Source organism: Mchenga conophoros, linkage group LG18 (assembly GCF_057382185.1).
Source record: "Mchenga conophoros isolate Kocher_MC1m ecotype Shallow Benthic linkage group LG18, M_conophoros_male_GT1.1, whole genome shotgun sequence".
In the NCBI taxonomy this organism is placed as follows: domain Eukaryota; kingdom Metazoa; phylum Chordata; class Actinopteri; order Cichliformes; family Cichlidae; genus Mchenga; species Mchenga conophoros.
In genome coordinates this window covers 11508695-11526297 of record NC_140543.1, presented here as the reverse complement: position 1 = coordinate 11526297, position 17603 = coordinate 11508695, and the positions used below count along the sequence as shown (strand labels likewise).

The 17603-nt window shown below is 39.1% G+C and overlaps 1 protein-coding gene across 3 annotated transcripts in view; it reads right to left on the bottom strand.

Annotated features, from left to right (window-relative positions):
• The window catches only part of piezo2b (piezo-type mechanosensitive ion channel component 2b), a 92082-nt gene that overhangs the window by 66057 nt on the left and 8422 nt on the right, over window positions 1-17603 (bottom strand). For all 3 annotated transcript variants that reach the window (XM_085253616.1, XM_085253615.1, XM_085253617.1), the window contains exons 3-6: window positions 13882-14007; window positions 6460-6502; window positions 2947-3109; window positions 1112-1379 (exon numbers count right to left, since the gene is read on the bottom strand). In XM_085253616.1, coding sequence (XP_085109742.1) covers window positions 1112-1379; window positions 2947-3109; window positions 6460-6502; window positions 13882-14007 — 600 coding nt within the window. The remainder of the gene's footprint in view (window positions 1-1111; window positions 1380-2946; window positions 3110-6459; window positions 6503-13881; window positions 14008-17603) is intronic.

Here is a 17603-nt window from a genome sequence, read left to right as displayed (position 1 = left end):
TATATACTGTCACCAGATAAATCTGAATAGTGATAAAGTGTAGTGCAGTGGCTCCTCCAACTTCCTCTCACAGTCCAGAGACATGTATGTCAGGTTAACTAGTGATTTTAAATTAGGCATGACTGAGCAGTAGTTAAAGTGGTCTAGAGTCGCAATATTTCTTTTATATGAGAATTAATGAATCATTTATTCAGTGTTTTCTTTTCTCTAAAGTCTTGAATGAAGGTGAGGGGTTTTTCTGCCTTGTTTTTTCAGGGATTATGAGATTTTAAATCTAAATTCCTCTAAATTCCTTGCACCACACTTGTTTTCGTTATCACAACGTCATAGCTATGTAGTTACTGTTTTAAAAACACTTTATTCAAGGTGAGTTCAACAACACATGGGAAACTGTGGAAAAACAGGTTTTATGAGCACCGGTCTGAAATTAAAGCCAGCAGACTCACGCTAAATACACGTTGCTAATACGATGACTGGAAGTAGGTCATTTCTTTCTTTCTTTCTCATTAAGATATTTTTCAGCACCTACCCCTCATACTTCAACAGAACAAAAAAAATAATTATAAATCATCATTGAAAATCTGTTTTCAGTATATTAGGACAGATTAAGAACCCCCCCCCCCCCTTTCCTGGCAATCCTCAATCACTGTAAACATAACTACTTAAGATTAAATCAGAGTATATGCGCTGGGAGATCTTATGCTACTTATAGAAAAAAACTGACTCCCTCTGATATATCTCATACAGTTTTCTTCACAGCTTGGGAACTGCATCTCCTCCACAAAAAAGACTGGTGTTTACAGTCAAAATCATTAAAAAAATCAGAGTAGAATTTTCTGATTGTCACAAATCCCCCCATTTAAATGTCTATAAAGCGGCCCTGATTAAAAGCCACTGAGACAAGTTTAAACAGAAAAATGTTTTAAACTCTAAAGTGTTCAAAAACCCCGGCTGCTCTTAGCTGGAGGAGCAAAAACTGGTGAAATTGTAAAGCAAACATCATTCAAGTTAATGTAAGGTGCCCAACTTGAACACATAAGCAAACAGACTGTATGTTTCATGATAATCTGAAACTATTTATTTGCCCCACAAACAGAAAAGATTTCCTCACCTGTTACGCACAACAAGATGGTGATCACCACTTTTCCTGCAGTGGTTATCAAATTCCCGATGATCTCCTTCACTTTGGAAGCAACTTCTGCCACCATCCGCAGAATCTTCATCTTTGTGCTCTCTTTTGCTTCCTCTTCCTCCTCCTCTTCCTCCTCCTCTTCATCCTCCAGCACATCATCTTCCTCGTCCTCCTCAGCCTCGTACCCTGCTTCATAGTCTTCCTCCAACAGGACGTTGTCCTCCAGGCTTAGCTTCTCGTCTTCCTCCTTGGGAGGAGATAACAGCGACACATTTAAGGTGCACATACGGGTGCAGCTCGGAGGTCAGAGCTCTCCATGGTGCTGAAAACATTTTCTTACAGGTAATCTCTACTAATACTAAAAAAGTAAAGTGTGTCACGTGTGTTCCTGCGAGGGTCTGTCAGCACGGTTAGCATGTAACACAACATATCAGAGCATATATGCTTGAAAGCCTTAGCAGATGTTTTCCTCTGGAACTACATGTTGGCTTGACATCTAATCCAGTCAGATCTTCCTTGGCTGCTGAATCTAAGTAATTATGTGTCCCTGACTTCCCTAAGGCTCTGTAAAAGAGAAACATCATAGCAAGCAGGCCACTCACTTCAACACATAAAGTGCTAGGCAAAGAAAGAAGCAGGCGGAAAATCCTCTTATAACAGAACGCAATACAGGCGCTGTAGATTAATTCTGGTGTTTCTCAGTAATAAAGCGGCCATGCCATCTGTGCCAACCAGAGCAGCACAGTGGAAGTGAAAGTGAATGTGGATTTAATTAACACAAGTCATAAAGAGAAGGGAGGACTTGCCAGGAGACGGGGGATGTTGTCCAAGTCACCAACGCTCACGGGGAAGTTTACTTGAGTTCTGCTGCTTACAGCTTATAGAGCTCAGGTTAGGACTTGAAGAGCCCTATACAAGAGGCTATTTTAGCGCTTTCAAGGAACTATCATTTTAATTTGGTGCCACATAAATAAAACTGAACTGAAGTGAAATTGAATTTGATTGTTTGTAACAAGGTGAATTTAGTTTACACGGTCATTAAAAACACAAATATTTTATTATTATTTTGTTTTAAATGTGGTTCTTTTTTTAAGGTCTAGAAAAGATGCAGTTCTCTTCAGCAGCTATGTTTCTCAACATAAATGTCAGGTCACTTTGAATTTGAGATTTGCTCTCTGTATGAGTTGGAGGTCCATGGTGAAATCACGAATGCGCACACAGGTTTTCAGAGAGGGGATGCCAGTAGCTGTGCGATTTAAACAAGCTCAGGTTTTTGTATTTATAATGAACAGATTTGTGAACTTTTTAGTCTCCTTTCATATACTTATAGCAATAATTTTGACAGCATACAATGAACAACTTTTTCTTTCCTCAGCGCTGAAGTCTGTAATCAGTTTGTGTGAAATTGTTTACATAGGAGTTTACGGCCAACTGAAAGTTCCTCTGACTAGACTGAGACATTATTCTCTTCAAGACACTTTTATTCTTTGTTTTAGGCACAAAAATCTGCTTGTACTCAGCTTCCTAAATGATTTATTGTTTTTTTATGAAATCCACACTTTAACCCACACCTCCCTTCACTTTTTATTTCAAACAGGAAAGGAAACAATAAGTCAATTAGTAGACTGCTCTCCATTCCTTTCTCTTTCTGCGTGAAACCGACCAATACTTTGTTTTTCCACCCACCGTGAATATCTTAATTGTGTGGAGTTTTCATGGAGTAAGAAAATATTACAATGAACAACAACAAAATTAAAAGAACTTTTCAAACCATCCAGACAGACGGACTTCATTTCAGCTCAAATGAAACCTACCTGTTCCTCTGATTGGAAGTCTTCATTGTACTGTGCCATGTCCTCAGGCGGCCTCTTCTGGACCAGACTGCGACACAGCAGCCAGATGCCCAAGCCGACCATAAACATGCCGATATCGGGGATGAACACTCGGATGCCATTCCCCGCATCTGCACCTCTCACGCTGGGGACAAACAGACAAAAGATGGGACACAGACGCTGACAGAAAGCAGACGCTCGGTTCCTCAAAGTGCAGATGAATCCCAAAAATCGTGATTTGAAGGAATCTTGCGGGCCAATAACACATAAAGGATTGAAATTGGGACAAGATAAAACAGGCTTAACTGCCCGTGGACAATGAGGTCTAATATGAAGCAGTTTTTCTGAGAAATCCAGGGACTCCTGGTCGATTGTTTAGTTTACTTTGGCCCATAAACAGGTGCTGCCCTGTGTTTGAACCTGGCTGAGTTCACGTCACATGTCCCTCTGTATCTCTGACTTTTTAAAACTAAAATAAAGAAAAGTTATTAATTCATTCTAATCCGTTTCAGGCAGACAGGAGCTGCACTGAGAATCACGAGAACAGGTATTACTGAAGCAAAACACCACCTGTTCACATGAACGCATGGGAATCTGTATTTTTCCCTTACTCAAGTGCTCTTTTAATATGTGTTGTGCTCAGATTTTATATGCAGTACCACCCTCTTTAATGAAATCGGGCTTTAAACATATTGCTGTTAACGAGTTAAATTCCATTCAAACAAAAAGGCCATGAGAGAGGGAGAGCGTTATTTTCTGTTTTTAACTAAACTGTGAAAAACATGTTTACTTCCCTAAAAACTGCATCCTTTGTTCGTACGGAGGCAGCTGGCGTAATTAGCCCTATTTCTTTTCTCTTTCATCTGCATGGAGTAAGAAAAGTAAGGACTAAATAAAGGGATCATTTTGAGATGTTTGTCCATCTGTCTGAATTCTCTTGACAACACTTAATAAACAAATCATATTTACACAAAGACAGCTCGGGGTTTTTATTACTGATATATTAAAACATGACGCTGTTTAAACTCTTGTAGTTATAGCGCTGTGAACAAACACTGCCTTTGCAACATTTGTTATTTGATTAGTCCGTTCACGTCTAATTAAATACAAAAAGGTTTGTTCAAACAGGAAGCTAAACACTGGTGGCGGACAGTTGCCATGACTGCTGCAGTAATCTCAGACTTCAAATAATCCAGAGAGATGCATTTATGCTGCCCGAGGACGCATTTTATGAGGTGTCATGATTGCATGTTCTATTAAATCAAATAAAAATTGTCCCTGAAATGGCTAACAGGTTTCAAAAGCTTTAAAACTCTCTTTTATCATCCAAACCAATTTCTATTTTGGTTTTACAGCAATAGCGCTCCATCCTGTCTTTGGCCACTAAAGTGTTTTCTTTACATTTCATGCTGGGCTCCAAGAGTAATTAAACAGTTTACAATAAACACACCATACTGGTGATTCTGCGGCTCAGGCTGCAGAGAAAAAGCAGACCAAATACTTGTAATTTTAAAAAAAAGAGAAAAAAAACAGCCAGTGTCATTCTGGATTCTGGTCTTGAGCTTATATAAAGCTTATAAAAGTTAACAAGTTGAAACCAGAGTGCTAATCATCTTGATGGAAAAACGCACACACCGATAAATAGATGAGCCTCTGGCTTCTGTTGTGGAGTTTAATCTGCTCAAGGACGCCTGTTTCCATTTGCTTCATTGTTGTGAAGCTTCGCGCATCCTCACATGGATGAAAGAGATGGAAACCATCAGAGCCAAACGGGGCTGAGCCAGTAACTTCAGTGACTCCCACTTTTCCCATAGTTATCGTATGAGGGAATCACAAAAACATCAGTAGTGTTCGGACCTGTCCTCACTGGTCCAAGCTACAGCTGGAATTAGTCACGCCACCTCAGTGAAAAACTTTAAATATAGACCAAATAAAATATGCCCTGTATATAAATATTTGGTATTTATGAAGGATCTGCAAAGGTCAATCCTGAGTAAACTGAACACTCAGCATGACTGAAAAAGTCACACAACAGCTGTGAATCGTTTTCAGGCTTGGATACATCTGAGCTCAGGTCCATTTAGGCATTAAAATGCACCAAAGCCAACTGTAATCACTGCTCATATACTGTATATGACCCTCGACACAAACAGGTAAATGCATATGGGATGAAATGTTTATGGCTCTACTTCCGCCACTTACAGTATGAAGGATGTTGAGTACTGGAAAAAAGGACGTGGCTGAGTTAGGACATTCCCGTACTCAGGAAACCACATCTAATATGATCATGTGTGTGTGGGGGGGAGGCAGACACAACAGCAAAAGCTTTGAAAAATAGGCCTGTCAACCCACTGTCAAACATAAGTGGGTTTAGCGTTCAACAAGAATCCACACAGGGACAGGTTTGGAGCTTTTATGAAGCTGGGCACATGACGAGCCACTGCAGCTACAGTAATAAGTGATGTTTAATGTTATTGTGGGGCTGCTATATTTAAGACACTTTGCACGGTCGGTGCCACCTCCTGCAAACAGAGCGGTGATACAAAAAGGTGAAGCGAAAATGTGAATTTTAAAATAATTTATTTTTAAAGATATTTCCTTAAAACTGCATTATTATTGCAACCCCAGTTGTACTATTTATGTGTTATCATCGCTCAGCAGGGTTTCAATTTCAAAACTGAATTAGTTTATTTTGATTTTGTTTTCATTTCGTACAAATATTTAGTTTTAGTTTGTTTTTAATGATTTTCAGGTGACCCCTTTTTTTGTATAGTTATTTTATAAGGTATATTTTGTTATTTAGTTTATCACATTATACAATAGTTTATTTTCTAAATTCTACTTTTTAAAAAATCTTATTTCACCTAATTTTTTTCCACACAAAATTATAAAGTTTTGACTGCACACACTGTGTCTACAGACCGCTCAGTCCATAGTGTCTCATCTTTAGTTGGTGCAGACTGCTTGATTCCCTGCTCAGACTCGACTCTGCTTTACGTCCCTGCATGTCCAAACTAACTGATCATACATTAACATTCTGTTATCCTGACTTTTTCATAAATATTTTTAATTTTGTCAGCCACATAATGTGGACAGCACCTTGGTTTTGTCTTGTTTCTCTCTTTATTGTTATTTTTTATTTGCTACATAAATAATTTTAGTAAGTAATTCAGTAATTATTACACATAGAACACAGAACACTTTTCTTAAAAGTAATGCAGTGCGCTACTTAATTACTCCCAGAGAAAGTAATTTGTTACAGTACTCTTTACATTAATTTTGATTTTCGCTCTCGCTCACTCGTGTTTTTGTGCTATAAAATATAAATAAAGTATCCATATCCACTCTGTAGACTGTGCCACTGTTTTCCACCTTCAGCACATGAACTGAAATCATTTTGTAGCCCAAGTGCAGGCAGAACCGATGAGTGGAATTATTATTATTATTAGCATCATTATTATTTATAACTCATTATTAGTTTAAATCTTATCTTACCTTTCAAAGCCAATTTGTCTTATGGATTTCTCCCATGAGGAACCTGTACACAAATATATGAAGTAATTTAGTGAGTACAGGGTAAGGTCTGGCAAAGAAAAGCACCTTTAAAGTTAATAATTGTTAGATCACAGTCATTAGAAACAATTAGGAAGTTGGTTGATCAAGAAACAAATTAAACAAAAATAAAACTGAATAATTAGAAAGAAACCATTTCTATTAATGTATCCAGTGATAGCATCAGCTCATCTTTTAATTTCATACAGAGGATCGTTCGCGGTGCTCGTGTAACCTTCATGTATAAACGAGAAAATAAAAACCAAAGCCTCGTTTCCACACTTTGCATTGGTTGAAGTGTTCCTGACCATCACTCCAACACCCACAAGGAGATTTCCAGGTATTCAATTCATGAGCTCGGGAGAACGAAAGAACAGCACTCATTCGGCCTTTGTTCTACTGCCACAGAAAACACAACGTCAGTGTGACTCAACTAAATGACGTATCAGTAGTCCATCTGTTTTGTCTATTGGTAGTAATTATATGCTGAACTGAATTTAGCTCAACACAGATAAAGCAGATAAAACACTTCATCTTCATCTTATCTGCCGTGTCTCCGCTGTGCAAGCCAGCTACTGCCAGCTTGTCAAGCTAAAAAAACTGAAAACAGACATTTTTTCACAGCAATTCTTGTTACACATTTACTACATTGAGCAAAACAAGTAAGTACAATTATCTTTCATCAGTGATCAAACTGGGCTGTAGCCTATCCCAGTTGTCTTAGGGCGAGAGGCATATATAAATATATATTTTTCTTTAAATAAAATGTCTTCCTGTTAATCAAAAAAAAATCACCACAGTTATTAAGAATTTTACAAAGTAAAAAGGAAAGAAAGAAAACAAACATACACACATCTGTGAAAGGAGGGGGCTACATGACATACCCTGACATCAAACGCTGTTTGAGACTCATCAGTCCACTTCCACTCAGTTACTCCCATCTAAAAGAGCTCACTGATGGAGGAAACAAACTAGGTTGTGTGAATGACTCATTCAGTAATAGCTAAACACCCTAAAGAACAAAAGGAAATTAGTAATTATTGTCTCTGTGGTACTAAGCAACACTGCAATTTACCAGTGACTAGCAACCATTTTATCATGTGTGGAGCAGAGAATTGAAACACCAAACAATCTATTTGCACGCTGAGAGCAAAGCTAAACATAGTATTTGTTCAATTTGATGTAAAAAAAGATTCTGTGTAGCTCTCATCAGCTTTCAGCCACGTTTCCACACAGCAGTACGGCTCTGATTCTCAGTAACTTGCATAAAACTGTGCCACACAAGCTCAGAAGAGCAGAAAGCAGAGAGCCAAACATCAACGTTAAAAGCTAAAGACACACATGTCTTTATTTGGAGTAAAAGCACCAAACCTGAGTTTAAAATCTGCAAATTCCACTGACCTGAAACATGAATCCAACAACTTGTTGGTCTGTGTCCACTGGATTTGTTAGTAACCATAACAAACCTACAAGCCAACGGTTTATCGTGGCTGTGTTTTCCTTTGGAATCTTTTTTTTCCTCCAAAGGTCCAAAATTACTCACGCCAGCTTTAATCATGAGATTAAACAACAGTGAAAACTCCAATCAAAATGACATAAGCAAAATTAGACTTTAGAGATTTTGAGCAGCAGTTTCAGTGAATATTAAAACATCTCTAGCACCAGCTCTTCTATGCACCTTTTGTTCTTTTGCTTTTGCTCGCTGCTTTGCTGTTTGTGTCATTTACAAGTAGCTTAAGTGGTCAGGAAAGAGGGGAGTGCCAGAAACTTGCACAGTAGGAGATAAGCTCCACTCATGTTGTCCTAATTCCTAAAAATCACCCACAGAGCTTGATAGAGTTCATAGATTACTTAATGCCCTGTTTAAATCTTAAAATAAAAACCCAGTGATGCATTAAGCAAATGCAGTCAGTTTGCAACATGCAACTTCAACCCACCCCCAAAACCAAACCTACAGATGTAAGAGGAAATCCATCCTGTGTGTGAGATCATGCTCGAGGAATGTCAGAGGTAAAGCAAGGCCAGTCTGATGCATAGGATGTCTTAGGAATACTTTCTAGTGCAGACTGAACTCAGCACGGAGACTTCTAGAAGAGAGACTTTCTGCCTGCCGAGGCGAGGCCACATTTCACCCCAGCTGGGCACCAAAAATACCTGTCCTCACACTTTATGCGAACACCATAAAACACCCTTTGTACTTGCTGGGCTGTTAACCTCTCAGTGCTGCATTTCTTTGCACTCTCGCTTCTATCTCTGGGACCTAATGCCAGCTGCCCCTTTTCCACAGAGGATGGTGATAAGCACAATCGACATTTCAGCACATCATAATTATATCAGACAATCTGAGAGTTTAGTAAGTGTTGCACATTAAGGAAACAGCAGGAAAGACATGTGTGGATACAAAAGGGAATAACAATGGGGCTTTACAAAGACCACCGCTGCACAGCCGTGTTTTTTTAGGCTGCTTAGCCCTTACAGACTGGACAAATGTCTACTGCCATCAGACAAATTGAATGCACAAATCCTTTATTATACTTAAAAAAGCTCCTTAGTGACCAGATTGCTGCTAAAAACTACCATAAAGTTTAAACAATCAAAGGAAAGTATATGGAAGTGAGTGGAGCTTGTTTTTTTTAGTCACAAACTGGCAATTTAGATCTGCAATGTATTGAACTCCACCCATCTGGAATACAAATGTTTTCAACTGTTTGTAAATGCAATGTCGAGTCAGCATGCAGGAATGACGGATGACTCCAAAGGAAGGCGTCCCCGGACTCATCTGGTGACCAGTCGCTGACCTGCTCCAACAGCTGGAGGTGTCAGCTTTTTTGGAAAGGTTTTCTCATTCATACTCATACTCAGCTTACTGCTCTAATGGCGTATTTGGCTGCGGTGAACGGAGGAAATTATATGAAGTTATCCGGGGAGAGGATAACCACCTAACTGCGAAGGAGGACTCCTTGTTTATACTCGACTGCCAAAAGGAAAAGGGTGTCAAGGAGGCTAAATGCCAGATATAGAAAATCTGAGATAAGGCTATTTCTCAGGCGGCAGAATGAGAAGACAAAGAGTAATGCCTAACTTCCTGTTGTATAGAAATAACATTAAAATATCAATATCAACAGGCTGACATTAACTTCAGGAAGTGGAAAAGCCAACAACATGTATACAAATCATCACAGTGAATCAAAATCATCGGTTTGCATATTGTGCAAGATTGGGTGCAGATTGTTTAAAAGAAGTGTGCTGCGAAATGTTGTTTTGACACGATACAAGGATGTTTTTGATCTACTCAGTGTGGTTTTTACTGAAATTCCAGTGTGAGATAAGGCAAAGCATAAATAGCCTGACTTTAGATAGCAAGAATCCATACTAAGCATGTTTAAAATACCAGGAGTGGTGTGCATTCAAGGGAGGACAGTAAGTCATGTACACCAAATTATTTATTTATCTTTTATTATTTTTTGCACTGCTGGAGGAACAAAACGGGGGGGGGGGCTTTTTGTTTTAATATATTTACTGTTCCTGCTCAAACAATTATCAAGGGTATCTATTTGAATTGACAGCCTCTATTGATTTAAATCAGTCTTAACAATTAAGTCTGATATACTTTACTTTCTTACTGTCAGCTAATCTCAAGATCTACAAAACAAACAATGTGCTGCCCAGTCCAAGCACTTTCTGACTTCCTCAGTGTGTCAACATCCACTACTTCTGAAAGCAGGATTCTTAAAACCCACTGACAAATATTTATTTTAATTTCTTTTTTAAAAAGGCTCCACAATGTCCAACGGCAACGCACGAGCATTTAGAGACAGGATATGGACCGAGTCAGAATAAAACAGTCCGAGCACTCATTAAGGAACATGTCAACTAGAATAGCAGTGTTTCACTAATGTGTTATTAATAGTGTCTGAGTAACAATGGGCTAGCAAACAGATAAAAACTAGAACATGCTAAGCTGCACACACAATATTTGATAGCAGAACCAGTTCAACTAACCACCAAGAAGGTCGTGGGTCGGCTGAGGTCTATCTGTGTAATTTGCCCGTCTCTCCGGGTACTCCAGCTTCCTCCCACAAAAACTATCACGTTAGGTTAACTGGCTAAAACGTGAATGGTTTTCTGTCTCTCTGTTGGCCCTACGACAGATTGGCGACCTGTCTAGGGGATACCCAGCCTCGTGTCCTTTTTTAGAAGCTGGGACAGACTCAAGATCCCGTGAATCCGAGCTGGATAAGCGGAATTAAATTAATAAATCGACGGAAGTTCACTTTGACTTGATTTATTATAATCAAAAATATATAAAAAAAAATATAAACAGACTTATTATTTAAAGCTGGTCATTGTGCTTTTCTGCATGTTACATATCTGTGGGTTTTTACATCGTGCTACCAATTTGATATTCATTCAGTAAAATGTTTTTCACTGGACTCTTTTCTTTCTCTTGTGATTCATACATCTCTTCCAGATTTTAGTCACGCTAACTCTGGATGTCAAAGCTAAAGTGTATCTGATTTGTCTTGAGTTAATCTGCTTATGTGAGTGAATAGGTTGTCAGTTAAAATGCAGCTGATTTCTAAAAAGTCATGTATTTGTGTTCTTTACTGCAATAATCTGTATTTCTTGCCCTACAGCAGAAGGTTTGGGCTACAGAAACTTTAACATCTGGCTGGTTACGCTACAGTTTTTTGTATCATGGACTCTGGGTCTTGGCCGCAGGGTTTTGGGTTTATGGGTTCTTGATTCTTTTGGAGATACGAATCATGTGTTTTGAGTTTTGTATTTTTCTTATAACAACATTTCCTGGTTGGTGTCTGTTTATTCATATTCTCAGATTTCAGTTTCAAATTTAGGTTGTTCTTGGTTAGAATTTGTTTCATATTTAATTCCTTGAATTTCCTGGTATTCCCGCCTCCCTTCTATTTCCGTGTCATGCTTAATCTCTGTTGCCGTTATCTCTTCCTGTTTTATTTTAGTTATTGTTTTTCTCTGTGTCTTGTGTGATGTTTTACTTCCTTTGTCTCAGGTTCTGGATTAGTTACAGCTGTCCTCCCACCTGTTATCTCTCCCCACATTATCTGTTGTATGCATATATCGTCTGAGTTTTCTCTTGTCCTTTGTATTGTCGTCCCTCATGGCTGTGTGTCTCCCTAGCCTGTTTTCCTAAAGATCCCTGGCATTCAGATACCCAGCTTCTGCTATGCAGATGTTTGGACTTTTGTATTATTGTGAGCTAACAGCATTAAAGCTGATTTTTAAGTTCACTCCTGTTTCTCAAGTCCTAGCACACAATCTGCCTTTTACACAACAAATCCTTGACATTTACTGTCACACAACTTGCTCTGGCTAGAGAGAAAGTTGCTGTTTTCACTGTTTTTACTGGATTGTTTCATTTTTTACACAAAATAATAATAATGAAAGTTTATTTGTATAGCACTTTCAAAGCATGCGTTTCAAAGTGCTTCCACTGAATGAAAAATACAAATTTATATAAAATAACTGGACAGAATTTATGGTGTCACTCCAGGGTTTGATCTGCCAAAAAACTGGAGCCCCGGAGACTTTAGGAATAAGGACTTCCTTGACAGAATATTTAGTCTACCCTCTCTGAGAGGTGTCGTGTGTTTTTGCCTGAGGCGATAAGGTTCGTTCTACCTTGTGAGTTGGCCGTTTCTCGGCGGAGAAAACCGAGCCGCTTCCATTAGAGAGAACAAGTCATTATAACATAAGGTCAGGGTCTGTCCCGTCTAGACACGTTCATATTTTACAGTTTGATACAGAGTTTCATGAGAAACCCAAAGCCAGCTATTAACACCTTCCCAACACTGAGTCAGGAACTTACAATGTTTGCTTTACTGGCACCAAGTATCCTTTTTCTCTGCATTGCCATATGGCACAAAGAAGCTAATTACACTGAGGAATGTGTCGGATCCATAAATCTTCATGATGTGACAAAATGCAATAAGAATGAAGGTATCTAAAAAAAAAAAACCTGAATTACTATTCAGAGCGAAGTGTGTTCTCTCCTGCAAATGGTGCATGTCTTCACTTAGTGTTTTGGATGGAAACCTTGCCTCAGGCTGTGAAAAAGCTACAACTTTCTCTGGCGATATACAACTTTGTGACCTTGCATCAGGGGCTGGTCAGAGTGCAGGTATACAAGGGCACGTGAGACTGATGGGACACACGTGTGCACATAGTCGGTCATGAACAGGAAGAGAATCCGCCTTATCTGGTCTTTCCCACCCCCCAAAAAACATCCGTTCTGTGCAAGTAAATCATGGTTAATGTCTTTACAGTCAGGTTTAGCCTCATTTATATTTCTGCTGTACGCAATAACTCCAGCAGCTACGTGCAGCTGCAGGAGCACAGAGGCTACATCACAGCTCGTATGTGTACACCTCTTTAAAAGGTGTAATCAGACACTGGAGCTATTTTGGCTATGTGGGAATGAAAAAAGTCTATGATTGATCAGAGAGAACGGCTTTATGTTCTCTAGGCCTGCGACTGAGGCCCTAAAAACTCTTCAGATACAAACATTTGATTCAACTTGACATCTTAGGCTTATTAAATTCAAATTATTTGAAAGTAATGCAGGTAATTTGCATTTTTAAAGCAGGCTGGACATTTTTTCAACGCGCATGATTTAAAACACGGTATTTTCTCAGAAAAGAAATATTTACAGGGTAAATAATCAAAGTGCAACATGACCAAATTAAGCCAAATCTACCATTAGGTTACCCACACAAGTGTAAACCAGGGTTAAGCTCTTACAGGTTAGAAAAAGATGGTGTTTTTGTTTACCATATTTGATTTCCCAGTGAATACAACCAAAGCAATAAGTTCCCTGCAAAAGACATTTGATCCAATAAAAATATGATTTTATAGAAAAATACCCTTAAATGCTCTGCCAGTGCCAACGTCTTAACCCAGAGGTAAGCTGCCGACCTCTGCCCTATCCAGATCTACACCAGAAATTAATGAGCTCTACTTTTACCCATACTCCACCGCTCTACCAAGTTTCATAAACTCCACCTTGCTAGTTTTCATGTAATCGTGCAAAGAAACAAACTGCAACGGTCACATACCTCTGCCTTGACTCACACTTTGGCAGAAAATGATTTTAAAGGGTTTAATTCATCTTTATTAGTCTATCCCCTTTTCTAAAAACGAATAAGGTGCTTCCTGCATGTCTTTTTTAAATGTTTCCAGAAGGCAAGAACAACAGAAGACCACTCAATCAATAAACTCCATTCCTGCTTCTTGGATTCTTGACCCGTGAGGGATTTTATTTTATTTCTGTATACAGAACAAACGTCGCTACTCTTAGAGCGTTTACTACAATGGCTGCAGTGTACTCACAGTTGAAGTTGGAGGCGATGGAGTTCCCGGCCACGAGGCTGTGGATGGTAATCTGATAGATGATGTGGAGTAGCAGGAAGGACATACTGGTGAAGCAGAGCGACTGGAGGAGACGCCCTGTGTGGCCTAACAGAGGAGAACAGCTACAGTGAGTTCAACACGGCTCAGTTTAAAGATTCCCACATGTTCATTCATCCACTGAAACACAGAAAAGTCTATGCGCTGATTTGCTTGTGTAGATACTGAGAACTTTATCAAACACAAAAGTGAAATTTTGCTTCTTTTTGAGTTTGAGTGACATATTTAAAAAGTGCCATTTCGTGTAGTTTTCTTAGGACTTCAGTTTAGGACTGAATGGATTTGAAAACAGACAGCTGTTTCTCATAGAAAAAGTCAGTGCCTGGAGTCTGGAGCTGTTTTGAATAAATTGGTAAAGAAGGTGAGGGTGATTGGGACAGCACCCAGGAGGGATTTTCAGTGGATCACAATACATATCCTGGTCAAGAGCTGGTAACGTTACTATTGAGCAAAGCTGATTTCTACTGACAAGACAAATAAACGTTTTGGTGGACCACAGGACCTCTAAGTCGATAAGTTACCGTCTATAAGATTTTGAACTTAATTCTGCTCTTCAGCTTCAGTGTCTGTTGGTGTTCACAGTTAAGGACTTGGCTGTTGGAGGCCATGAACATGAAGGTGTTGACTGTGAAGAATACAGCTGTCAGTGGATGACTGATCCTGGGAGGGTGGAAGAGATCGGGCAGGGGAGCTGCCACAGCTGTTCAACACATGGCCACTTTATGGTGCACCTACAGGTATTTGGGATAATTTCAGGAGCTGTTATGGTCAAAATTCTCAGCAGCAGGTTTCCCACTAATTATGAAAATGAAAATCTTGATCGAGAGAAGGCAAATGAAGCTGGATCAGGCTCTCGTTCTTTGATTAATAAATAACAGTAATGTCTTGTGCTGGGCTATCAACAATGTTTTATTAAATAGTTTTGCTTATCTGCACAGTTTGGTTCTTCACTGGGCAACATCCCCATCTCATTAAACTTACTGCATCCTTGTGGGGGAATGCACAGCAGTTTTACTACAGTGGGGTAATATCCTGGCTGAGGTGAGGCGCTACTGCTGAGCCTCAGGCCGCTGAGGGCTAACCTTATCAAACGTGTGCAACAACACATCACGTTGGACTTCTTGCAGTAAATGTTGAAGTAAAAACAATTTGTGTTAATTTCCCTTTGCAATTCCCAATGCTTTCACAATGGGGGAAAAGAATGCTTGTAAATGCGAGGTATGAGGAGTTTTTGCGAGCTTCTGCATCCAAACTGGTACTAAGGCTCGGGACATTGCAACTTGTTTGGCTTTACCCCCTGTTTTTCCTATTTGTAATAGAACATTTTTGCTGCCTGACGGCCATCTGACTTGTTTGCCAATGCTCATCTTGAAAAAGTAATCTGCGTCACTTTTTCAGTTTCAAAATTCTGTCCCAAGAGCACTTTTCCCCCCCTTTCAAAACAGAGGCCATTGTTTGGTTTTAACGGTTCCTTCTTTTTCCTAAACAGTCAAAGAACTTCATCCATCTGACAGCGTTAAGACCTGACAAAACACGCTGTCCTGCCAAATCACAGTTTCAGAAAAGCCTAATTAAGTCTTTTAAAGACCAGTTCAATTTATGGGGAAGCCTGCTGTCCGACTTAACAATAAAAGAAAAAGCATCTCAGGTCGTTAAAAAGCATGAAAGCATGACAAAGACTAAAAAGAAAAAAAGCCAAATTAGAAGTCTGCAAGCTAAAACATAAACCTGATAACCATATAACCCATAACATCAAATATTTATGTGAAGTCATGTAAGACGGCTAAAAGACTACAGATTTCACAAAGCTTGTAACACCTACTGCTAAAGCTCTCGCAATGCTTGTTGCTCTTTTAAAAGCAACAGCTTAGATTTTGTTCACCTCCACTGGGAATGCCTTCAAAGGTACATTGAGCTAAATACTGCAATTATGGCATTAGAGAGTAAAACACAAAAACAACAACAACAAGTTGCATAAAATATTGTCTCTGTGCTCACGTATCCGCGGGCACACAGCCGCGCTGCAGCTTTTCAAAGCAAAATGCACCTAATGAATTATTCATGTCAAACATTCGTTTTAAATTAACTTAACAGATTTAACTGCTGCATGTCCTCGAAGATGAAAAGACTGAATGAAACAGACCATCAAAACAAAGCAGTGAATTTAGCTCAATCTATTTACCTAATTCCCTCTAAAATGATTTTGAACATGTGAGTCTTTACTGCAAAATAAGATGCTTTTTATAAGTTTGTGCTGCCTGTGTCTAATTGGCGCTTAGTGTCAAAAGCTGATTTTTAACATATGAATTAACAGGAATGTTACTAGAAATTAGGATTATCTGGTAACAATATAAACAGAGATCAAATGAATTTGATTCAGTGTTTCCATGGTGATTATTTTAAGCCAATGTGCATCTTAAAGGTACTGAATTGGACTGTACATGGTAGAAATATGAGACGCCTCTCCCCTTCAACTCTCTAAACAATATCTACCTACAATCAGCTGTTTGTGCAATGACAACATCGTAATTGTTCCAGCTGTTTTGTACACTGTATATTATCCTGTTATTAAAGTCCTCCTTCCATAACTTCCTCATAGTGAGCCTGTCAGCCTGCAGCCCCCTCCCTGATGACAGACAGCTGAGGCAGACAGATGGGACGCATGTCCTGGCAGGTTGCACTGGAAGGATATCTCCTACTTTCTGACGCCGATGACTTCACTCCTCTCCTGTTTTGGATACTCTGACAATGCGCGGTGAAAGGTCACATAAACATAAGCTACTAAAAATTTAATCCACTTTCCTTTAAGGGTAAACAAAAGAACTGGCATTTTGTCAGGGTGGCGGCCTACCAACATTTTTTAATAGTAGTTTGAATGACCTTTTAATCAGCACGTCATCGCCCCTTGTCACATAGGTGTGACGTTGTGACATCTATACGTTTTTGTGGATTGGTTCTTTTAGTTTGCAGCTACAAAAAATTTCTACTACAAAGTAAGAAAAACTGAATTGTTTCAATGGGTCTGAAGACTTTTTTATTTTAAGTTATATAAGAGCTTTTTATAAGCGACAGATTTTTTAGCAGCTGGTAATTATCCCTGGAAATGCCTCTCTAGGGAAACTCGAACTTACTGCTCAGGACTGCAGAAATAATTAACATTGATTGATTATAAGAAAAGAAAACATACCAATTATTGTTAATAATCAAATCAAACAACAATAAAATACATTTACATTTATTCTAGTATTTATTTCTTTTTCAGTGCTTATTATTAGTATTTTTTTTTATACCAGAGTGAAGTTGTTTGCACTCTAAACCTGTTGAATATGTTCTGAAGTTCATAAAATCTGAATTTGAGAAGTTAACCAATGGCAGCAACAATCCTACAGCTTAAATGATCCTCAGTTGGTACTGCGCGCCAAGAAAATACTCCCCGCACCATTACACCACCAGCAGCAGCCTGAACTGCTGATACGAGGCAGGGTGGAGCAACGCTTTAATGGTGTTCACACCAAATTCTGACGGTCGAAGCAGAAAGACTGACTCATCAGACAAGGCAACAGTTTTCCAAGCTTTTATTGTATAATTTTGGTGAGCACGTGCGAAATGCATCCTCTCCGGGTTGCTGCCATGTGACTGGCTAA